The sequence below is a fragment of the Hylobates moloch genome, unplaced genomic scaffold (assembly GCF_009828535.3).
Source record: "Hylobates moloch isolate HMO894 unplaced genomic scaffold, HMol_V3 SCAFFOLD_3, whole genome shotgun sequence".
Lineage (NCBI taxonomy): Eukaryota > Metazoa > Chordata > Mammalia > Primates > Hylobatidae > Hylobates > Hylobates moloch.
The window spans coordinates 86,368,708-86,393,310 of NW_026652278.1; the positions used below are offsets into that span (position 1 = coordinate 86,368,708).

General features: G+C 41.4%; 1 protein-coding gene and 1 long non-coding RNA gene across 5 annotated transcripts; one reads left to right on the forward strand and one right to left on the reverse strand.

The window, feature by feature from the left end:
• Nucleotides 1–1,624: 1,624 nt before the first annotated feature.
• On the forward strand, nt 1,625–6,655 carry ZNF32 (zinc finger protein 32). 3 transcript variants are annotated; one of them, XM_032142777.2, is made up of 3 exons: nt 1,625–1,727; nt 4,323–4,461; nt 5,719–6,655. In XM_032142777.2, exons 2-3 carry the CDS (start codon nt 4,392–4,394, stop codon nt 6,468–6,470), a joined length of 822 nt encoding a protein of 273 aa, XP_031998668.1. In that variant the 5' UTR covers nt 1,625–1,727; nt 4,323–4,391; the 3' UTR covers nt 6,471–6,655. The 3 variants fall into 3 exon arrangements, with proteins under 3 accessions (XP_031998668.1, XP_058292494.1, XP_031998679.1); XM_058436511.1 differs by lacking the exon at nt 1,625–1,727 and adding an exon at nt 1,730–1,943; XM_032142788.2 differs by lacking the exon at nt 1,625–1,727 and having other exon boundaries at nt 4,378–4,465.
• LOC131383096 (uncharacterized) lies at nt 1,899–21,597 on the reverse strand. 2 transcript variants are annotated; one of them, XR_009212854.1, is made up of 3 exons: nt 21,488–21,597; nt 3,314–3,411; nt 1,899–2,947 (listed from the first exon to the last, which is right to left on the reverse strand). It is a non-coding gene; the product is annotated as an uncharacterized LOC131383096 (long non-coding RNA). The 2 variants fall into 2 exon arrangements; XR_009212853.1 differs by lacking the exon at nt 21,488–21,597 and adding an exon at nt 4,228–4,583.
• Nucleotides 21,598–24,603: the final 3,006 nt, after the last annotated feature.

Sequence of the window (24,603 nt, forward strand, 5' to 3'; positions counted from 1 at the left end):
GGTGAGGATGTGCCCCATTCTGCAGCTGGGCAGTCTGTCTATGGAGGCTGGGGTCACATCAACCCCAATCCTAACAGCTTTCTCCCCCGCTTTGGGCCCTTCAATGTGTCCACTTTCCTGAGACGCCTTAAGGGAGTTTATGCAGATTTATAAAAGTGACGGTGGTCCCCCCTCACAGCCACCTTTTCCCACCAATGCTTTGTCATGTACCTTCACGGCCGGATCTGAAACTTGTCCTAGTGTCCACAGCCGGCCTTGACCTCAACAGAACCTATGTACCCTTGTGTGAAGCAGAGGACGCAGCCTTAGGCCTCTGAGCCTTGGCCTTTGCTGTGTGCCACCCTCCACCCCTTTCTCTCTCAGACTTGGGAGGAGCGAGGGGAGGAGCCACCTGGGGCAGTTCAGGAGTGGGGAGCTTCAGGACAGTTTGCACCACACACTCTAGGACTTAGCTGTGCAACACCCCTGACCCCCATGTGAGGAAGGTGGTGTTTGTTTTCACCACTAGACTCTCAGCCCCTCCCTAGGAGCACGGAGTGTGTCTTGCTCACATTCGTGTCCCCAGTGTCAGCACTTAAAATGGGTTCAACGGGAAAGTGTTGAATTAAATTCAGAAATGATGTGCAATAGTAAAAGCTAACATTTAGGAACCAACTTATTACTCACACGACACCTTTGCATATTGAGTGAAATTAAGTTGTTTGGTTTAACAAATGTGTGGCTTTGGGGTAGAGGACAAGAACATAGCAAGAGGAAGCATTCTTTATTAGTCCTTCACGAAAGAGGATGGACAGACACATCTACGGAGAGGGGCTCCAGAAGCAGGGACCCAGAGAGACGCTCGGCCAGGCGCAGAAGAGCTCCAGGATGTGGCCCTGATCCTGGAAAAGTGCGTTTAAAGGAGGCTTAAGGCATATCAGACAGCCTGGCCAACATGGTAAAACCCTCGTCTCTACTAAAAATACAAAAAAATTAGCCGGGCATGGTGGCACAGGACTGTAGTCCCAGCTACTTGGCAGGCTGGGGCAGGAGAATCACTTGAGCCCAGAAGGCGGAGGTTGCAGTGAGGTGAGATCGTGCCGCTGCACTCCAGCCTGGGAGACAGAGTGAAGAAAAAAAAAAACAGGCATTATTAGAGAGGCTTTATCTCGTACGTGTTCAAAAGCAATCATGCTCCTCCCAGTATCTCAGGAAGACTGGACTGCCTCTGTTCCTGTTGCTCTTCACAGAAGCTCCATGAAAGCGGGCTTCGCCTTTGTTCATGCAGCGAGCGGCTCAACACATGAACTCGAGGCTTTATCAACGGATTTCTCCCCAAAACTTCGTTTCCTTCCGCGACGCCCTGCAAGAACCCTGGATTCCTGAGTCCCTGGCTCAGCGTCTGCTACCCCGATGCTGTCAATCAGATCCTGCTAATCTGAGCGGCCATGGCTCCGTCCCGGCTCCGCATCCGCTGACAGGTCAGCGCTGTGGGTCTCCGGGTTACCAGTCCAAACAGGACGGCTTGAGATCTCCGCGCCCCCGGGACCTGCGGAGCCCGAGAGCAGGGCGCGCCAGAGAACTACATTTCCCACAGTGCTCTTGGGGAGCCGGGGCCGCCGAGACCCACGGCCCGGCGGGGGGCTCGCGCGAAGACTCCTGGGAGTTGTAGTCCGTTCCGCCGGCGCCGGCGCTGGCGCTGCTGCGGGCTCGGCGCCGGCCTTTGTCTGCGGGCACGCGCCGCTGCGGTGAGTGAGGCCGCCGGCCAGGTCACAGCGCCGGGGCAAGGCGGGGCTGCGCATCAGGCCGCTGTCCCGGGCCCTCCGTGTGGCCGCCTTATGCCAGCGGCCGCCACGAAAATGAGCAGGCCTGGCCGGCCCGGGCCCCGAGGGAGGCCGGCCGCGAACGGAGAGGTCGGCGGTCCGCAGAGCAGGGTCCCGTGGACCGGAGAGCGGGGTGCCGAGGTTCAGGACGCAGGGCGGGCCCGGGGCCCGAGGCGGGAGGGCAGCGTCTGCGGAGAGGAGCAGGGACCATGGGGTCGGGGCGTGGGAGGAGGAGGCCGCGGCAGGCTCCCCGGGCCTCCGTGCGGGCTTTAGCGAGTGCGGGAAGCCGGTGCCGGCCTTCTGGGGTGGGAGGAGAGGCAGCCCCTGCGGGGGAGAGTAGGAAGCCAGGCAGTGTGTGGGAAATCACGCTACCCATAAGCTCCTACACCTGAAACTGGCCCCAGGACATTCTCCAGACCGCCAAGTGTACCCCTCTTCTCATCCGCCCTCCAGAGGACGCCGGATTTTAGATCTTAAGTCTGCTGGTCTCGTCAGATACCCCTCCTGTTTGGTTCTTTCCTTCTCATTGTCCTATCTGATAGGACAGTGTTAGTAATCTGTTTAGTAAGTGGGGAAACAGAGTCAGGGCTGCTGGGTTACTTGCCCAAGGTCATATCCTCGGGGAGCCACAGCAAGAAGCCAAGACTCTCACGGACTACTTCTAAGCTTTTTCCAAAGAATATAATAGCCTTTCTAATAGGAAAATCAATGTTTTTAATTATAAAGCCACTTTTACAAAATCTTGGGAAAACTGCTTCCTCAGACCTGTGATCTAGGGAGAAAAATAGGACAAGTTCTCCCTTACTAATCACGGAGGTCCCTGATAGGCGGCGGAGTTGTAACTTGAAGACCTCACAGCAGGTGGAGAGGCAGAGCTGTGAATTCTACTCTAATTTCTGGAATCCCCAGCGACAGAGTCCAACCCCAGGCAGCAGGCACCATGTACTCCAGGGACTTTTAATGTGTGTGCAGCTGTTGAGCAAGAATACCTTGAACTTCCAAATGATGTGCTGGCACGCTGGTAGGGAATTCCTTTGTAGCTTGTGTTCCAAGTTGGAAGTGAGTCCTCCAAATAAAAATGTAAATGCCTTTCCTGGTCATCACAGCATGTAGCAGAATGTGCAGTTGTCAAGAAGAACCAGGTGCTTAGGTTGACAAAACAAATAATGATAGCATCATACTATTATTTCATTAAATCAGAAAGCCAGCATTTTGATAGGACATATTAGAGGGAAACAAGGAGTATGCATTGAACCACTGCATTTCTTAAAAGTAGGAATTCAGTAATTAGGATCCTGAAGTAAGAAGAAATTTTTTTTTTTAAAAAATAGATCATGTGGGCCAGGTGTAGTGGCTCATGCCTACAATCTCAGCATTTTAGGAGGCCGAGGCAGGAGGATCACTTCAGGCCAAGAGTTGGAGACCAGCCTGGGCAGGATAATGAGACCCGATCTCTACAAAAAAAAATTTTTAATAATTTTTAAAAATTAGCCAGGCTTGGTGGTGCTTACCTGTAGTCCTAGCTATTTGGGAGGCTGAAGTGGGAGGATCCGTTGAGTCCAGGAGTTCAAAGTCACAGCAAGCTATGCTTGAGCCACTGTACTCCAGCCTGGGCAACAGAGCAAAACCTTGACTCAGAATTTAAAAAAAAATTAAAAAATAATTTAGAGCACATACAAGAGGATTCCTAGGATCTGGAAGAGTAATTCAGTCTGGTCAAACTCTCTTCCTTTCTGTTCAATTTTATAAGCATTCTGACCAGCTCTTTAGTGATCAGGAACTAGACAACTGTCTAATGTTAAGAGCATACACTTTGGATCCAGAAAGTCTTGGATTTGAACCTTTGCTCCACCTTGACTTCTTATTTTCTGTGGGTTTTTGGGCAAGTTACTTAACCTAGTTGGAGTGCCTTGGGCTTGGAGTCCAGAGTAGGTCTTTCTTTTCCAAGAATTGACAAGTGTTTACACTTGGTCAGAACTGGTATTCTTGTATCTTCAAGAGCAAGAGAAAGGTGAGTCTGGGTCTGGAGCCTCCTAAGAATTGTTCAGTGGTAACAAATGGACTCTCTTGTTAAGTCTTTGTAACTACAGATAACTGGAGAGCCGATTGGTTCCAACCAATTGTGAAGGCTGAAATGTTGTTTTTTTAAATTCTGAATTCCTCTGGGGTTTGGAGGGAAGAAAGTCGTAGGTGGTTAGCTGGGGAACCAAAATGGAAGATCCCAGTTACACACCAAGACCAAAGTGTAAACAGGAGTGACTATTAACTTGGGATTGGCAGGAGGAGATACATGTTTATGTGTTCTCTGCGTTCCCACATCCTGCTTCCTCCTAGACTCATTTGTGTGTGGTCCTGGTACCTTTGGGCCCATTTTGCAGTGACATTTTAGTAACTGACATTATGTCAAGCAATCTAGGTTTCTTACATTCATTTATGTCTCAACAACTGTTGACTTTTTCCTTCTCACGTATCAATTATTCTGCCCTTTCCTGTTTGTTTCTGTTTGTTTTTCTCCCTCAGGTGCTCAGGAACAGCCCATGGAAGAATCATATGAAGAGGTGGTGACTGAGGTCGTAAGCAGGAGTGGACATGTTTGGATTTCCAACAGCTACCCTGCTGGACTGTCATGGAAGATATGCCCAGAATGTAGCGTTCTTCAGTGAGTGAGTCAGTTGATGGCTGGATGCACTCAGCTCACAGATATTCAGTGTCTCTGTTCTCAGCACTGGTCGGCAGTCTGAGGAAGCAGAGGAGACCTTGTTTTGGTAGAGCTCACTGTTCCTAGGGTTATAAGAAAAGCCTGTGAGCTGGAGTTAGAAGTAATAGTAGAAACAGAGCAAGAGAACCATCTTGATATGGAGGTAGTGTTGAAGTAGTCTCTGAGAATGAATGAGCAGCTTAAATCTCAGCACTGTCTCTGAATAAGGCAAGGGAACAAGGAGAAAATTACTCTGGAGTGACACCAAGAAAACTGTTAATGGTGATGAATGGACCCATATTTAAAGTGCACCAGGAGGCTCAGATGCAGGGCAGTATTAGGAAAAAAAAAGTCAATATCTGCATAGAGAATAACTTCCAAACCAAAATTGATTTCAGTTTTGCCATAGCTTAGTAGACTGAAAATAGCAAGGATTTTAATGGGAAAAATTCCTTGGATCAGATTCTATAATTGCCATGGCTAGATCTGCAGTATCAGACAGATTATTTAACTTCCTTAAGCTCCAGATTCGTCTGTAAAATGGGACAATAAGTTCTATCTTGTAGGGTTACAGGGATTAGCAATGATAGATGTAAAGTACCCAGGATTGTGCTACATATTTTCTGAGGTCATGGTGCTTATTCTGTTGTCAGAACAGACTGGAGAGAGGTGGATTTCTGAAGAAGCAAATGCAGCTTCAGTTTTAGGACCCCTCACTTGCATTGGTCTCTCCAAGACCCTGTGCTTAATTTTATACATTTTCTTAAAAGGGTGCCTCTAAAATGGGAAAGTTTTAGGCCTTATACAGCCTGGATCCACACCTGTTTTGGAGTCAGATAAAAGTTGGGTATGGGGCTCTATGTGATTCTGTATAGTTTTCTAAATTTTCTGAGCCTGTTTTCTGACCTGTAAAATAGAGAAAACCATGTCTATCTTACAAGGTTATTTGTTGGCCTAAATTAAATTTAGAGGCCTTACACCGCTATGGAGAATGCCTATCTGAGTCAGCTCTAACTTACCTAGCTCTGTGACCTTTGACAGTCTCCCTTTGCTCCCATTATCTGTATCAATCTCATGGCATTGTTTTCAGGATTGCATTGTCTATGCAAAGAATAAGGCCTGGCACATCATAAACACTCAAAGTATTATGTTTCTTTTTCCCTATTCTAACTCAGCATTATTGGTGCTTCTTACATGACTTCCCTCTCATTTTATCAGATGTGATGACTGAAGCCCACCACAAATATGACCACTCTGAGGCTACAGGATCCTCAAGCTGGGATATCCAAAATTCTTTCAGAAGAGAGAAGCTGGAACAAAAATCCCCAGATTCGAAGACACTACAGGAAGATTCACCTGGAGTGAGACAAAGGGTCTATGAGTGCCAGGAGTGTGGAAAATCCTTCCGGCAAAAAGGTAGTCTAACATTACATGAGAGAATCCACACTGGTCAAAAGCCTTTTGAGTGCACCCACTGTGGAAAAAGCTTCAGGGCCAAAGGCAATCTTGTTACACATCAGCGGATACACACGGGAGAGAAGCCTTATCAGTGCAAGGAGTGTGGGAAAAGCTTCAGTCAACGAGGTAGCCTCGCTGTCCATGAGAGACTCCACACTGGACAGAAACCCTATGAGTGTGCTATTTGTCAGAGAAGCTTCAGGAATCAGAGTAACCTTGCTGTTCACAGGAGAGTTCACAGTGGTGAGAAGCCCTATAGATGTGATCAGTGTGGAAAAGCCTTCAGTCAGAAAGGAAGCTTAATTGTTCACATCAGAGTCCACACGGGCCTGAAGCCCTATGCCTGTACCCAGTGCAGGAAGAGTTTCCACACCAGGGGGAATTGCATCCTGCATGGCAAAATCCACACAGGAGAGACACCCTATCTGTGCGGCCAATGTGGAAAAAGCTTCACCCAGAGAGGGAGTCTGGCCGTGCACCAGCGAAGCTGCTCACAGAGGCTCACCCTTTGACCACTCTCTTGAAGAGAAGTTCTCTTTATGAATTAAGAGTACAAAATCCTCTGAGATGAAGCAACCTATCCAGTTCTATGGAATGAATGGAGAATCTTTCAGAAAGACCATCATCGGGTAGGGCAAACTGACTTTTCTCCTTTCCCCCAAAAGAATATGAAAAATAAATGTCTTGTTTATTATCATTATCATGTATGTTTTATAATTTCTGTCACTTTATTTTGACCTGATTTTTAAAGGTACCCCCATTAATCTGGTGCCACACTAGAGGTTGTTCTGTGTATACCCGATACAGATTTTAAATTTATAGTTGACACCATCAGACTTTTATAAATGTAAAAAAATCAGCCCCTCATCAATCCCAAGTTATTTTTCTTCCCTACGTATTCAAATTAATCTTGTTTTGCCTTCAAAACCACTGGGCAAAATCCATGGGGCAAATCTAGTTACCTTTATAATCTTATTGTTGAACATTTCATTACCTGGATGATACCCCCAATAACCTATTGTAACTAACCACTCATGTCTATAGCAAGGGGCCTAGCCTTTTATTACAAAAGAAAATTTCTTTCCAAGCCTGCAGAGCTTTAGTTTGTGCACTGAGACATACTTCAGTCCTCCACTTCTAACTAGGATAGAGATAATTCACCTATAACCAAAGAGCAAACAACTACTGTCTGTGCAATTTTTTAAAATCTTTAACCCATTTCTCCGCATCTACTAAAGGGACTCCTACATTTTCAGAGACCTTCACTCCCTCTTTGGTAACAGGAGCAATATCTTGGGGTTGGGTTATCTAGAAAGGATATAAGTATTCTTATTACCAAACCCAGACTTGTAGTTTGTAGTCAATAATGAACTTCCACTTTCGAACAATACTATCCTCTTCCTCCTGCACACACACAAAGAAATTTGGAATTCTAACCCATCCTTTTTTCTGACCTCCAGGGGATGAATTTGAAGAAGGCTGCAGAGGAGAAATTGGTTTTGAGGGGAAGTTTCCATTTCCATTTTTTTAAATCTTAGCCATCTCTATAATTTTTCGTGCTGAGCATTTATGTAAGTGAAATGATGGATGATAGAGATTTTGGTTTTCTTGGTAAGACACCATTCCATCCTTTCTAGTGGATCCTATAAACCAGTGGTCCCCAACCTTTTTGGCACCAGGGACCAGTTTCATAAAGACAATTTTCCCATGGACAGAGGGGGAAGGTGGGGGGATGGTTTTGGGATGATCCAAGCACATTACATTTATTGTGCACTTTATTATTATTACACTGTAGTACATAATGAAACAATTATAAGGTACTCACCATAAGGTAGAATCAGTGGGAGTCCTGAGCTTGTTTTCCTGCTACTAGACAGTCCCATCTAGAGGTGATGGGAGACAGTGACAGATCATAAGGCATTAGATTCTCATAAGGAGTGCACAACCTAGATCCGTTGCATGCACAGTTCACAATGGGGTTCACACTCCTATGAGAATCAAATGCTGCCACTATCTGACAGGAGGCAGAGCTCAGGTAGCAATGTGAGCGGTGGGCAGCAGCTGTAAATACAGATGAAGCTTCGCTTGCTCTCCCACCACTCACCTCCTGCTGTGTGCCCCAGTTCCTAACAGGCCATGGACTGGTACTGATCCATGGCCCCAGGGTTGGGAACCCCCTGCTATAAATTATTGCTTCCTTAATCCCAAAAAGCTTGTAATAGTAAATCTTTACCATGTAGAGAGGTAAATTTCAAAGGTCTTTGAGCACTGAAATAATTTAGAAACACTGAATTTTAATAATATGAAAATATTCCAAAGATACCACGATAACATTTGAAGCTGTATACAAGAATGTTCATATCATCTTCATTTATAATAGCCACACACTAGAAATGTCCAACAATGGGTGAGAGATAAAGCAACTGTAGTATATCCATACAGTGAAATACAACTCAGCAATAAAAAAGAACATACAAGTGATACATCAACAATACAGATGAATCTGAAAGTTTCACGTTGAGTTGAAGAAGCCAAATACACAAACAGTATAGTTGCACTTATGTGCCTTCACAGAACAGGAAAAACTATGTGTGAGGATTGACTTGAAAGGCACGCAAGGGAAGTTTACAGAGTGAAAACAATGTTCTATACCTGACATCAGGCAGTTGATGCAGGGGTCTAAACAATTACCAAAATTCATTGAACTCGATGCTTAAGATCCGTGCATTTTATTATATGTAAGATACACTTCAGTAACCATGAAGCAGTATAAATGTATTGCCCACAAGCTCTTTGACACTCATCCCATGAAGAGATGGGGGGCTATGTCACCACCACTTGAATCTGGACAGGCTTGTGACTGATTCAAACAATAGAACACAACAGAAGTGATACTACACCAAGTATAGTTCTGAAAAGCCCTTAAAAAGTCTGAAAAATTTCTGCCTTGTTCTTCTGAGACACTTCCTCTCAGGTGAAACCAGCCCATGTAAAAAGTCCAGTTATCCTGAAATCACTATCATGGACATATGCATATAAATGCTCCAGCCGACAGTTTCAGCTGAGCTCCCAACAGCCCGCCAGCCATGTGTGAGGGTCATTGTAGGTTTCCAGCCCAGTAGAACCTTCACATGACTGCAGCCCCAGCTGACATCTGGCCAAAACTGCATGACAGACTCCAAAATGAGACTGCCTCACCTAATTCCTGACAAACAAAATCATGAGAAAAATGAAACATTATGGGTGGATACCACTAAATTTTCAGGTAATCTGTTATGCAGCAATAATAGAATAACTTAAGTACTTTTTAAGGATAAGCCATTGTAAAATTTATATATAGGCAAAATCTGAGGCCAGGCACGATGGCTCATGCCTGTAATCCCAGCACTTTGGGAGGCCAAGGTGGGCGGATCACCTGAGGTTGGGAGTTCAAGACCAGCCTGACCAACATGGAGAAACCCTGTCTCTATTAAAAATATAAAATTAGCCAGGCATGGTGGCGCATGCCAATAATCCCAGCTACTTGGGAGGCTGAGGCAGGAGAGTCACTTGAACCCAGGAGGCAGAGGTTGCAGTGAGCTGAGATTACGCCACTGCACTCCAGCCTGGGCAACAAGAACAAAAACTCTCTCAAAGAAAAAAAAAAAAGAAAAAGCTGGGGAAGCAACTTGATATTACCTCACTGGCTAAATCAAAACAGGAAATTATGGTTTATGATTCACCAGAAAGCTTAAGGTTTAAAAATAAACATTCTCTTTGACAAAATAAGAGGCATGGTATAGGTTAGTTAACTGAGATCTAATCCAAGGTATAAAATGAAGAAGTAGATGCTGGACTCCAGCAGTACTGCACTATAAGAAATGTAAAAATATATGCCTATATGTATACTTATACTTTCAGAACCTCAAAAATATATATGTGTATATATAGATAGATATAAAGAGCTATATAGATATATATAATCTTAAAAGCATAATTCTGCAAAAAGGAATCAGTAAATAATAAAGAGTAAAGAGGTCAGAAAATATATCATTGGCCATTGGTGATCAACTAAACCTTTAGACCCCCTCCCCTCCCTGTGGTAGGGGGGTGCTGAAAGTTCCAATCCCCTAATCCTACTTTGGTCTTTATGGTGACCAGCCCCATCCTGAAGCTACCTTGGGGCCCCTGGCCATAGTCATCTCATTAGCATAAAAAAGACACTCTTATCACTCAGGAGATTCCAAGAGAGTTAGAAGCTATTATGTCAGGAAATGGAGACAAAAACCAAATATATAGGCCAGGGTACGGTGGTTTATGTCTGTAATCCCAGCACTTTGGGAGACTGACGTGGGTGGATCACTTGAGATCAGGAGTTCGAGGCCAGTCTAGCCAACATGGTGAAACCCCATCTCTACTAAAAATACAAAAATTAGGAGTGATGGTGGACGCCTGTAATCTCAGCTACTTGGGACTCTGAGACAGGAGAACCACTTGAATCCGGGAGACAGAGGCTGCAGTGAGCCAAGATTGTGCCACCGCACTCCAGCCTGGGTGACAGACCGAGACTCTGTCTCAAAAAAATAAATAAAAATTAAAATTAAAATATATATATAATGCAATATCACAAGTCCCAAATACATAAAGCAAAAATGGAGAGAACAAAGGAAATATAGACACCACCAAAATCCCATAGTTAGAGATGTTGACACCCCTCTCAACAGCTGGTAAAATTAGAGGAAAAAAAACAGTAAGGATATGGAAGATTTTAATAGCACTATCAACCAACTTGATGCCATTGGTATTTGGGGGACATTACACACATCAAAAGCAGCATACACATTCCTTTCAAGTGCACATGAAACCTTCACCAAAATAGACCATATGCTGGGCGACAAAACAAGTCTCAATAAATTTAAAACATCTGAATTGTACAGAGTATATTCTTTGGCCACTACAGCATTAAATTAGTAATCAGTAATAATAAAATATCTAGAAAATTCCCCCAATTGTTTGGAAATTAAACTGTACACTTCTAAATCACTTATAGTTCAAAGAATGTCACAAAGAAAATTGGAAAATATTTGGAACTGAATGATAACACATGTCAAAATCTGAGGTAGGCAGTTAAAGCAGCTCTTTAGGGGAATTGTGTAGCTTTAAAATGCCTGGATTAGAAAAGAAAAAACATAAAATCACTGATCTGTTACCCACTTGAGAAGCTAGAAAAAGAGTTAATCAAAACCAAAGTAAGAAGATATTTGTTCATAATAGAATAGATCAATGAAACTGAATATCAGCAAAGCAGAAGTTAGCTCTTTGAAAAGGTTAATAAAACTGATAAACTCATACCAAGGCTAATCAAAAAAAAAAACACAAATTACAAATATCAGGAATAAAAGAAAGGACATCACAACAAATTACAAAGATATTAAAGGAATAATGAAAGCATACTATGAACAATGTTATGTCAATAAGTTCAACAACAAAAATGAAGTTTACAAAGTCTTTAAAAGACACAAGTTGCCAAAATGACACAAGAAGAAACAAAAAATCAGCTGGGTGCAGTGGGTCACACCTGTAATCCTAGCACTTTGAGAGACCAAGACAGGAAGATCGCCTGAGGCCAGGCATTTAAAATCAGCCTGGGCAACATACTGAGACCCTGTCTCCACCAAAAAAAAAAAAAAAAAAAGAAAAGAAAAGAAATAGAAATCCAAGTATCCCTATATCTAATAAAGAAATTCAAATACCTTCACATAAAGAAAACTGCAGGCCAAAATGACTTCACTGATAAAACGTAAAACATAAAAAAAAAAGTATTCCTACACATTTTTTCAGAAAATAAAAGAGAATATGCCACAAGTCATTGTATAAAATCAGTATTACTTTGACTCTAGAACCAAAGATATCATAAGAAAATTATACATCAGCATCCCTCATGAACATTGACACAAAAATACTTAATATTTTAGCAAATCTAATCAAACAATATATAAAATACATAATACATCATGATAAAGTGTAGTTTGTAAAATTAATATGCCTTGCAAGTCTAAAATTTTTCCCCATCCCAGCACCATATTATATGTCCAAGTAAATACCCGAATCTGTTTCATCTACCTGGAATTTCGATAATTAAGAAAATGTATATATGTAGGGGTGTGTGTATGTGTGTCTGTACAGCTGATCTTCATTATTTATAGATTCCATTCTTACAAATATACCTACTTGCTAAGTTTTATTTGTAACCCCCAAATCAATTCACTGTGCTTTTGTGGTCAGTCACTCACAGACACGCAGAGGACAGTGAGAAATTTGAGTCATGCAACATGCACATTCCCAGCTAAGGTCAGACAAAGTATTATTCTGTCTTCTTGTTTCAATTCTCATATTATAAACAAGTGGCCTTTTCACAATATATTTAGTGCTATGTTTTTCACAGGTTTGTGCTTTTTGTTGATGATTTTGCTGTTTAAAATGACTTCAAATGTAGTGCTGAAGTGATCTCTGCTGTTCCTAAGCTGTGATGTGCCTTGTGGAGGGAGAAAACACATGTGTTACATAAACTTTGTTCAGGGATGAGTTATACTCCTCTTGGCAATGAGTTTAAAGTAAATGAATCAACAATATATATTGAATTAGGTTTCTTTAAACAGAAACATCCATAAAACAAGGTTATATGTTGATCAGATTATTAAAATGTTGTGACCAGAAGCTTGTAGGAACCTAACCCTGTATTTCTCCTAGGAACAATGGCTCCATATTTGCTAATCAATGTTCACAGAGACTTTACAGAACATAACTACTGTGAATAATGAGAATCAACTATCTATGTATATATAATACATACATCTATACATCTGTATATATATGTATCTATATATGTATATATATAGATACATATATCTGTATAAATGTTCATATATTGTATAATATGTATAACACATAAAATATATTTAAAACAAATCATAAAATATCAAAATGTTAAATTAAAATTTTAGGCTAAAGTTCCTAATGTATGGGTACATTAAGAATGAGTAAACATATTCCACTGAAGTGCAGAATTTTGCTCTGGTAAAATGAGAATCTAGCTTCCCACTGACTTTCATTGTAAAATATTAATGTGTCTGTAAGGTGGGACTGACCCCCATACAATAAAAATTATACACCAGAAAACCAGAAATATTTGATATTAGTTTGTAGAAAAATGATTTTTAAATGAGAACTAACATTTTTGAAATGTTTAGGCTTTGCTAGATGCTGAGCTAAGCTTTATATCCTTGGCTCTCACAGCAAACTTGGGTAAGTGCTAACTATAATTCAGGAAACTAAAGTCTAGAGGGGTTAAAAAACTTACACAAGGTCATGCAGGTAGTGAATAAAAAAGAATCAAATGGAAATTTTAGAACTGGAAAATAAATTTGAAACTCACTAGATGGCTCAATAGGAGCAAGGAATCAATAAATTTGAAAGTAGAATAATAGAAATTACCCAATCTGAATGAGAGAGAAAATAGACTAAAAAGAAATGAACAGATTATCAGGGACCTGTGAGACAATAACAAAAGAGATAACATTGGTACCACTGTTTTAGAAGAGAAAATAAAGTAAGGCTGAGAAAGTATTTGAAAAAGATAACGGCTGAAAATTGCCCAAATTTGGTGAAAGCCACAAACTTCCAGATTCAAGAAGCAGAGCAAACTTTAAACATGATAAACCCAAAGAAACACACAGCAAGACACATCGTAATCAAACTTCGTTAAATCAATCATGATGAAAAAATCTTGAAAGCAGCTAGACAGAAACAAAACATAATCTATAGCAGATGAATGATTTGAGTAACAATGGATATGTCACTAGAAATTACGGGGTCCAGAAGGAATTGGTACACATTTTTCAAAGAGAAGAACTCTCAACCCAAAATTTTGTATCCGTGAAAATATATCATTCAAGAACAAAGGGGAAGGAGGGACTCCTCCGTAACTCATTCTATGAGGCCAGCATCATCCTGATACCAAAACCTGGCAGAGACACAACAAAAAAAGAAAACGTCAGGCCAACATCCTTGATGAACATCAATGCAAAAATCCTCAACAAAATAGGCTTTATCTCTGGGATGCAAGGTTGGTTGATCCAACATATGCAAATCAATAAATGTAATTCATCACATCAACAGAACTAAAGACAAAAACCACATGATCATCTATAGATGCAGAAAAGGCTTTTGATAAAATGCAACATCCCTTCATATTAAAAATTCTCAATAACCTGGGTATGGAAGGAACATACCTCAAAATAATAAGAGCCATCTATGACAAGCCCACAGCCTGAATGGGGAAAAGCTGGAGGCATTCCCCTTGAAAAACAGCACAAGACAAGGATGCCCTCTCTCACCACTCCTATTCAACATAATATTGAAAGTCCTGGCCAGAGCAATCAGACAAGAGAAAGAAATAAAAGGCATCCAAATAGGAAGAGAGGAAGTCAAACTCTCCCTGTTTGCTGACAATTGAACCTATATCTAGAAAACCCCATAGTCTCAGCCTAAAAGCTCCTTAAGCTGATAAGCAACTTCAGCAAAGTCTCAGGATACAAAATCAATATGCAAAAATCGCTAACATTCCTTTACACCAACAACAGTCAAGCTGAGGGCCAAATCAGGAATGCAGTCCCATTCACAATTGCCACAAAATAAAATAAAATACCTAGGAATACAGCTAACCAGGGAGGTGAAAGATCTTTCTCTACAAGAAGAGCTATAAAACACTGTTCAAAGAAATCAGAGATGACACAAACAAATGGAAAAATATTCCATGCTCATGAATAGGAAGACTCAATATCATTAAAATGGCCATATTGCCCAAAGCAATTTACAGATTCAATGCTATTCCTATTAAACTACCACTGACATTCTTCACAGAACTAGAAAAAACTATTTTAAAATTCATATGGAACCAAAAAAGAGCCTGAAGAGCCAAGGCAATCCTAAGCAAAAAGAACAAAGCTGGAGGCATCATGCTACCTAACTTCTAACTATACTACAAGGCTACAGTAACCAAAACAGCATGGTACTGGTACAAAAACAGACAGACCAATAGAACAGAATAGAGAAGCCAGAAATAAGGCCACCCACTTACAACTATCTAATCTTCAACAAACTTGATGAAAACAAGCAATGAGGAAAGGATTCTCTATTCAATAAACGGTGCTGTGATAACTGGCTAGCCATATGCAGAAAATTGAATCTGAATCCCTTCCTTATACTATATACAAAAATTAAATCAAGATGGATTAAAGACTTAAATGTAAAACCCGAAGCTATAATAACCCTGGAAGACAACCTAGGCAATACCATTCTGGACATAGAAACGAGCAAAGATTTCATGATAAAGACACCAAAAGCAACTGCAGAAAAAGCAAAAATTGACAAATGGCATCTAATTAAACTAAAGAGCTTCTGTACAGCAAAGGAAACTATCAATAGAGTGAACAAACAGCCTATAGAAAGGGAAAAAATTTTTGCAAACTATGCACCTGACAAAGGTCTAATATCCAGCATCTATCAGGAACTTAAACAAATTTACAAGAGAAAAACAAACAACCCATTAAAAGGTGAGCAAACGGATGGGGCACAGTGGCTCATGTCTGTAATCCCAGCGCTTTGGGAGGCTGAGGCAGATGGATCACTTGAGGTCAGGAGTTCAAGACTAGCCTGGCCATCTCTCCTAAGAATACAAAAATTAGCCGGGCATGGTGGCATGCACCTGTAATCCCAGCTACTCAGGAGTCTGAGGCAGGAGAATCACTTGAACCTGGGAAGCAGAGGTTGCAGTGAGCCAAGCTCATGCCACTGCACTGCCAGGGCAATAGAGTGAGGCTCTGTCTCAAAAAAAAGAAAAAGAAAAAGTGGACAATGGACATGACAGACACTTTTCAAAAGAAGACATACATGGGGCCAACAATCACACTTTTTAAAAACTCAACATCACTGATCATTAGAGAAATGCAAATCAAAACCACAATGAGATACCATCTCACGCCACTCAGAATGGCTATTATTAAAAAGTCAAAATGTAACAGATGCTGGTGAAGGTGTAGATAGAAAAAAGGAATGCTTTTACACTGTTGTTGGGAGTGTAAATTATTTCAAACATTGTGGAAGACAATATGGTGATTCCTCAAAGACCTATAAACGGAAATACCATTTGACCCAGCAATCCCATTACTAGGTATACATCCAAAGGAATATAAGTCATTCCATTATAAAGACACATGCACACATATGTTCACTGCAGCACTACTCACAATAGTAAAGACATAGACTCAACCTAAATGTTCATCAGTGATAGACTGGATAAAGAAAATGTGGTACATATACACCATGGAATACTATGCAGCCATAAAAAAGAATGAGATCACATCCTTTGCAGGAACATGGATGGAGCTGGAGACTGTTATCCTTAGCAAACTAATGCAGGAACAGAAAACCAAATGCTGCATGTTGTCACTTATAAGTGGGAGCTAAATGATGAGAACACATGGACACATAGAGGAGAATGACACACACTGGGGCCTATTGGAGGTTGGGAGCAGGGAGAGGTTCAGGAAAAATAGCTAATGGGTACTAGGCTCAATACTTGAGTGATGAAATAATCTGTACAACAAATCCCCATCACACTATTTTACCTTTATAACAAACCTGCACATGTACCCCAAACTTAAAAGTTAATTTTTTTAAGTATGAAAAGGAACATGAAGGAGAAATCAATCATTTCTTTCAGATGAAAGAAAACCAACAGAATTTGTCAACAGCAGACAAATTAATGGCTAAAAAGTTCTTCAAGCAGAAAAAAATGATAAAACAAGGAAACTTGAAGCATGAGAAAATAAGAAATAAAAACAGAAAGAGGCCAGGTCCGGTGGCTCACGCCTGTAATCCCACCACTTTGGGAGGCCGAGCTGGGTGGATCACCTGAGGTCAGGAGTTCGAGACCAGCCTGGCCAAAATGGTGAAACCCCGTCTCTACTAAAAATACAAAAATTAGCCAGGTGTGGTGGTGTGTGCCTGTAATCCCAGCTACTCGGGAGGCTGAGATAGGAGAATCGCTTGAACCCAGGAGGCAGAGGCTACAGTGAGCTGAGATCACGCCACTGCACTTCAGCCTGGGCAACAGAGCAAGACTCTATCTCAAAAAAAAATTAGCCTGGCATGGTGGCAGACGCCTGTAATCCCAGCTACTTGGGAGGCTGAGGCAGGAGAATCACTTGAACTTGGAAGGCAAAGGCTGCAGTGAGCCAAGATCGCGCCACTGTACTCCAGCCTGGGCAACAGAGTGAGATTGTCTCAAAAAACAAAACAAATAAAAAAAAACAGAAAGAGTAGAAATATGGGTAGATATAATAGATTATCCTTCTCTTAAGTTTTCTAAACTATGTTAGGCTTCTGAAGCAATAACTATAACACTGATGTGGTTCTCAATGTGTGCAGAGGAAACATTCAGAGCAATTTCACTATAAAATAGTGACGAAGGGAGCTTGGAGGTACACATATGGTTTATTTCCTTAACAGGATCAAACCACACATAATGATCTACATCAAGCGGGTCTAGTCTTTTGGCTTTCCTGGGCCATATTGGAAGAAGAATTGTCTTGGGCCACACATAAAATACGCTAACATTAACAATAGCTAAAGAGCTTTAAAAAAAAATCGCCAAAAAGAAAATCTCATAATGTTTTAGGAAAGTTTACGAATTTGTGTTGGGCTGCATTCAAAGCTATCTGGGCCATATGCGGCCATGGGCCATGGGTTGGACAAGCTTGATCTACACATTTACTTTTTCCCCTTAAAATATTCTGATTTTCTACATTACTTCATCTAGAACTGCCTGGATTGTTAATTGACAATTATGAGCTGTATGTCAGGAAATGAGGACAAAGATTAAATATATATATTTCACAATATCACAGGTTATAATTCATTTACAAGTTTCTCTGTTGATTTATTAGCTTATAAGTGTTTACTAACACAAACGATGCTGCAGGGAACATCTTTATGCATATATTTTCATGTAACTGTGAACAGTTAAACATAAAATAGATTCCTAGAAGTAGAATTGCTAGAGTAAATTATATACACTTTAATGGTTCTTGTTGTTTTGAGACAGGGTCTCACTCTGTCGCCCAGGCTGGAGTGTAGTGGTGCGATCACAGCTCACTGCAGCCTCAACCTCCCAGGCTCAAGTGATCCTCTCACCTCAGCCTTCCAAATACCTGGGACCCCAGGCATGCACCACCACACCCAGCTATTTTTGTATTTTTTGTAGAGACAGGGTCTCCCTATGTTGCTCAAGCTGGTCTCGAACTCCTGGACTTAACCCATCCTCCCACCTCGGCCTTCCAAAGTGCTGAGATTGCAGGTGTGCGCCACCATGCCTGGCCCTTTAATTGTTTCATATTAAAATTTTTTCCATTTAAAAAATTATTTCCAGAGCTCCTTAGGCTTGAAAGTGTGGATTAAACATTAACAGACTTTTTTTAAACAAACTATCCAACCTCATAATCAAATTTTCCCAGGAAATAAAAGGTGGTGACAAGTAAAATCCAGAAGAGAACCACTGGATCTCCTCTGCCACAGGGTGGAAATTTTAGCTTAAACAGTCAGGGAGCACTGTTCCTGAGAGTTCTTAGGGGTTAGGGTCACTGATAGAAACAGAGAATTCAGAAAGGGAGGGAAATAAACACAAGGTGGGATAAAATTCAGAAGCAGCGGCTGTGACCGTTCAGCACTGTGAATATGACTTCCATCAACCCCAAAGAGGCTCTGAGACCAAACACAAACTGGGCCGACACTTTTGCTAAAGTCCATAAACATCAACACGCAACTTACTCCACTGTTCCATAGTTTACATGTGTTGTGTTATATATGTTTGTGTATATAAAATATTAAATATATTATTAAATATAATGTTTAAAAGGTGAACTGTTAAAAGCAAGGATTACATAGTGTTTATCTTCTGGAGGGGTGCTCATAATTTTCTTTTTTTTATAGTCCAGAGGTCTTCTACTTTATTTTTTTTAACACCAATTATGCCATGAATCAATCCATAGGGAAGAGGTTCCAGCAGCTCAAGCTCCTTCCCATTTGTTCTCACACAGTGCGCTTTGCTGGGCAGAGCAGACTGGCGCTTCCGTTGAACCCAGGTACCTTTCTCTTTGGCTTCCTTCTTTTTCTGATCATTTTCCTTCACAAGTTTCAGGAAGCTAGCTCAGCTCTCAGAGCACTTAACGTGCTCAATACCCTCATGAATTCTCTTGGCAAGAATCTGCCCTTAACTTGTGTGTTTACAACAATGCCGACAGCCTGCTGGGTAACACTGTAGACTCTTCCAGTTCTGCCATGATAACACTTGTGGGGCATTCCTTCTTGAACAGTGCCCATTCCTTTAATGTCTACAATATCATCTTTCTTATAGATTCACATATACGTGACCAAAGGAACAACTCCATGCTTCCTAAAAGACCTAGAAGACATCTACCAGGAGCCCCTCCTCTTTCCCTTTGTGTTTGTCATTTTGTCGAATTACCGGAAGACGGTGGTTCTGGCCAAAAGGGCCATAATAAATTTTTATTTTCTTGTTTCTGTGTTTTTCTACAATAAACATACATTATTTTTATAACCAAAAATTACCAACAACATACATTAATTTTCTCTTTAATATACTTTATCTGATTTTCCCATTAAAGCTAAACATGCTCCTTACCACTTCCAAAGAAAAAGTTATACTAAAAAAAGCCAATAATCTCCCTACTCCAAAAACCCAAGTGTTACATCACTCCAAATAACATCACTCCAAAGTTACACCCACACACACACACACACACACACACACACACACACACACCCCACAGTATACTAGTCATCTGTATTTCTATATACTATTTGATATATATACTTAAACAAACCATGGAATTTGAACATATTTTCTTATTTCATTCTTTTTAAACAAAAAAGGACCACCCTATACACATTGTTTGGAAGTTTAGTTTTTCTTTTTTCATTAATAAACGTATCTGTCTTTACATTCTAGTAACATATTACTGCAAACTTAGCAGGTTGAACAACACAAATATATTATCTCACAATTTTGCGTGGTTCTGAAGTTCAGGAGGGGCCAAGCTGGGAACTCTGCTCAGTGTCTCACCAGCCTGAAATCAGGGTGCCAGCCAAGCCGTGTCCATCTGGTCTCAACTAGAGAAGATCCCTCCTCAGCCCATTCAGATGGTGGCACAATGCATTTCCCGATGGCTGTAGTACTAAGGGTCCCAGCTTCTTACTATTAGCTGAAGTTTGCCCTGAGGTCCTGCAGGCCACTTAAACTTCTCTGCCGCCACATGGCAGTTTGCCTCTTTAAGTCCAACAGAAGGGAATTTATCTCCCAAGTCTGCTAAGAGTCTGCTTATCTTCCAAGTCTGCTGAGAGTCTCCAGAGTCTTATATAACATAACAACCATACAAGTGGCATCCCATCACCTCTGCCATATTCTGTCAGAGGCAAATCTGGTTATTCCCACAAAGGGAGAGGTTACACAAGGGCGTGACTCATTGAGGGTAACTTTAGTGTGTTACTTTTCTAAGTATTCTATAATAAAGTACAACAAACCAAGTGGCTTAAATAACAGAAATTTATTATCTGGCAGTTCTGGAGGCTAGAAGTCCAAAATCGAGGCCATGCTCCCTCTGAAACTGTAGGGAGAGCCCCTGCTTGCCTGTCCCTAGCTCTGGTGGTTTGCTGTCAACCCTTGGAGCTCTTGGCTTGCAGCTGCAGGACTTCACTTTCCGCCTGTACCATCACATGGCCTTCTCCCATGTGTCTGTGTCTCTACATTTCTCCACCTCTTATATGGACACCAGTCACATTGGATTAAAGGCCCACCCTATGCCACTATGATGTCATCCTAACTAATTACATCTGCAAAGACCCTATTTCCAAACAGGACATGGTCTGAGGTACTGGCAGTTAGGACTTCAACATATCTTTTTGGAGAACAGAATTGAACCCGTAACACTTGGGGTGTATCCTCCACGGTATCAAAAACATTCTTCTGCAGAAATACATATAAATCCAACCTAGTGATTCCTGAGGACATGAACATCACCTGGGAACCTACAGGAAATGCAAATCCTCAGGCCCTATCCCAGACCTACTGACCCAGAAACTGCGGAGATGGGGGAGAAGGGAGGGAGAGACAGCACACTGTGTTTTAACAAGCCTGCAGCCCATTCTTCTTACCAGCTGCACAGTTTGACTCAACCCTACCAGACTCTCTAGGCAGACCCAAAACTCCCTTCAGGGCAATAAAAGAGCAGGAAGAAAATTCCAAGCAGCAGGTGGCCTGGATTACCCTACTCCTTACACAGGGCATTCAGACAGTGCATGTCTGTCCTCCTTTTCCACGCCGAGTTCCTCATTGCTAGGGCTTCCATTTAAGAATCAATGCCACAGAAGACTAGAAAAGTCAACAAGGATGAATAAATACATGATTTCTTACCTAATTTTGACATCAAGTTACAGGAAGGAGCACAGACAAGTCAACCGTGCCAAAAGGCCCCACACATGCAAACTCAAAGGAACATTTTCATCTTCCCTTTTATCGTGGGCACAGGTCTCTCCCAAAGTCCCTTCCACACCATCCACCAAGTCCAGTTCACCAGATCACCTGTACCCCTGCCCTGATTTTGTTTACTTTACTTGCATTTGGGGTCATTATGATGTCGTTGCCATAGGGTCAGGGACTTAGTGACAACAGAATGTACAATCCAGCCATGACCAAGACTTGTGTTTCTGCAGTGCTGAATCTCACCTTACTCTTAGAGAGCCTCATTCCTTTGATTAAAGAATGCAAATCACTCCACAATTCTGCTTGCTTTCTAATTTCTATCTCTTCCCAGTAATTCTGGCCAGCCTGCCTAGTTTTTCCTGATTTTACTGATTATACTCCTTTTATGTTTTCAGGCCACTAACCTCCCTAGCTTTGCCATAGTATGAGATGGTGACTGTAATCAACACATCTCATTCAACACAAGCTACAGATGTGATGGAAAAACTTGTTTTACTATTACCATAACCTTTCAGGAAGTTTCTCGGGGTTTTGCCTATATAAACATCTCATATAATCCTGACTATAGCCTGTTGTGACCCTGTCTCTGCTTGCTTCAAGGCAATACTCTCTCCCTCCCTCTTAACTCCAACGTTGAGTCTCTTGCCTTAAAGCTATTGTACACATTATTCCTCTTTGCAGCAGTCATCTATCACCTGGGCCGCTCCTTAAAGATTTTAGTTCCTGTATCATTATCACTCACTCCAGCTCTACTGTCATCGCACTTGGAGTGCTTATAAATGACTCATCACTTTTCCTCCTTACTTCCAATGAAGTTCCTCTCCAAAAGACCAGAGCCACTCACCTCCATCCATGATCATATTTGTAACTTTTGCATTATCAATCTAACAATGGTCTCAACTTTAATCATCTCATTTTCTGATTATCAACTCCTATCTTTGCATCTCATTTCCTCTAGTGAACTAAAGCCAATAAATTGTCAGCTACATCAAATAATTCATGGATCCTGCTACTCTCCCACTACTCTTCATCCTTCCTTACCAGCTTACATTATATGGTCCCTCTTTTAATCACCTACTTGCAAACACCCTCAACTCCCATACCTTGCTATTATTTTTATAAACAGTTTTATCAAGGCATAATTCACATACAATAACACTCACTTATTTTAGGTGTACAATTCAATTATTTTTAGAAAATGTGCAGAGCTGAGCAACTAACATTGCAATCTATCATTAGAACATTTGCACTACACCATTAACAAACTTCATTTCCATTTGCAATCATACCTTATTGCTACCCTCTGCTCCACGGGACCATAAATCTAATATCTGTTTCTATAGACTTGCCTTTTCTGGACGTTTCATATAAAAGGAATTATACAATATATGGCTTATTTTATTTAGTATAATGTTTTTGAGGTCCATCCATATAGTAACACATATCGGTACTTTATTCCTTTTATTGTTGAGTAATATTTCATTGTATGAATATAGCAGATATTGTTTATCCAATCATAAGTTGATGGACATTTTGATTGTTTCCAGTTTTTGGCTATTTTGAAAAATGACAGCTGGATGCGGTGGGTCACACCTGTAATCCTAGCACTTTGGGAGGCCGAGGCAGGTCAATCACCTGAGGTCAGGAGTTCAAGACCAGTATGGCCAACATGCAGAAACCCTGTCTCAAATAAAAATACAAAAATTAGCCAGGCATGATAGTGCGTGCTTGTAATCCCAGCTACTCGGGAGGCTGAGGCAGGAGAATCACTTGAACCTGGGGGCAGAGGTTGCAGTGAGCCACGGTCGTGCCACTGCACTCCAGCCTGAGTGACACAGCAAGACTCCACCTCAAAAAAAAAAAGAAAGAAAGAAAAATGATGCTATGAATATTTACATGTAAGTTTTTATGTGGACATATATTTTAATTTTCTTGGGTATATCTCAGAGTGGAATCACTGGGTCATATGGTAAAACTCTATTTAGCATTTTAAGAAACTGGAAAACTGTTGTCAAAATGGCATTTTACATTTCCACCAACAATGTATGAGGGCTCCAGTTTCTTCACATTCTCCCCTGTATTTGTCCATCCTGTGTTGCTATAAAGCAAGCTTGTCCAACCCGCAGCCCAACACAAATTCATAAACTTTCTTAAAACATTATAAGAATTTTGCAATTTTTTTTTTAGCTCATCAGCTATCATTAGCGTTAGCGTATTTTATGTGGGGCCCAAGACAATTCTTCCACTGTGGCCCAGGGAAGCCAAATGATTGGACACCCCTGCTAAAAAGGAATACCCAGGCTGGGTAATCTGTAAAGAAAAGAGGTTTATTTGGCTCACAATTTTGCAGGCTGTACAAGCATGGTACCAGCATCTGCTCAGCTTCTGGTGGGGCCTTAAGAAGCTTACAATCATGGCAGAAGGTGAGAGGGAGCCAGCACATCACATGGTGAGAAAGAGAGTGGAGTGGCAGTGGGGGAGGTCCCAGACTCTTTTAAACAATTAGATCTCAAGGTAACTCATTACCACAGGGAGTGCACCAAGCCATTCATGAGGGATCCACTCCTATGACCCAAATACCTCCCACCAGGCCCCACCTCCAACACTGGAGACCACATTTCAACATGATAATTGGAAGGAACAAATATCCAAATTATACCATTCCCCAACACTTGTTAGTGGATTTTTACTACAGACAACACTCCCTGAGGCATAAAGCATCGGTGGCATCTCATTGTGTTTTAATTTACATTTCTCTAATATCTAACGGTGTTTTCATGTGCTTATTGAACTTTTTTTTTTTTTTGAGACAAAGTCTCACTCTGTTACCAGGCTGGAGTGCTGTGGTGCGATCTCAGCTCACCGCAACCTCCACCTCCTGGGTTCAAGCGATTCTCCTGCCTCAGCCTCCCGAGTAGCTGGGACTACCACACCTAGCTAATTTTTGTATTTTTAGTAGAGATGGGGTTTCACCATGTTGGCCAGGCTGGTCTCAAACTCCTGACCTCATGATCTGCCCGCCCCATCCTCCCAAAGTGCTGGGATTA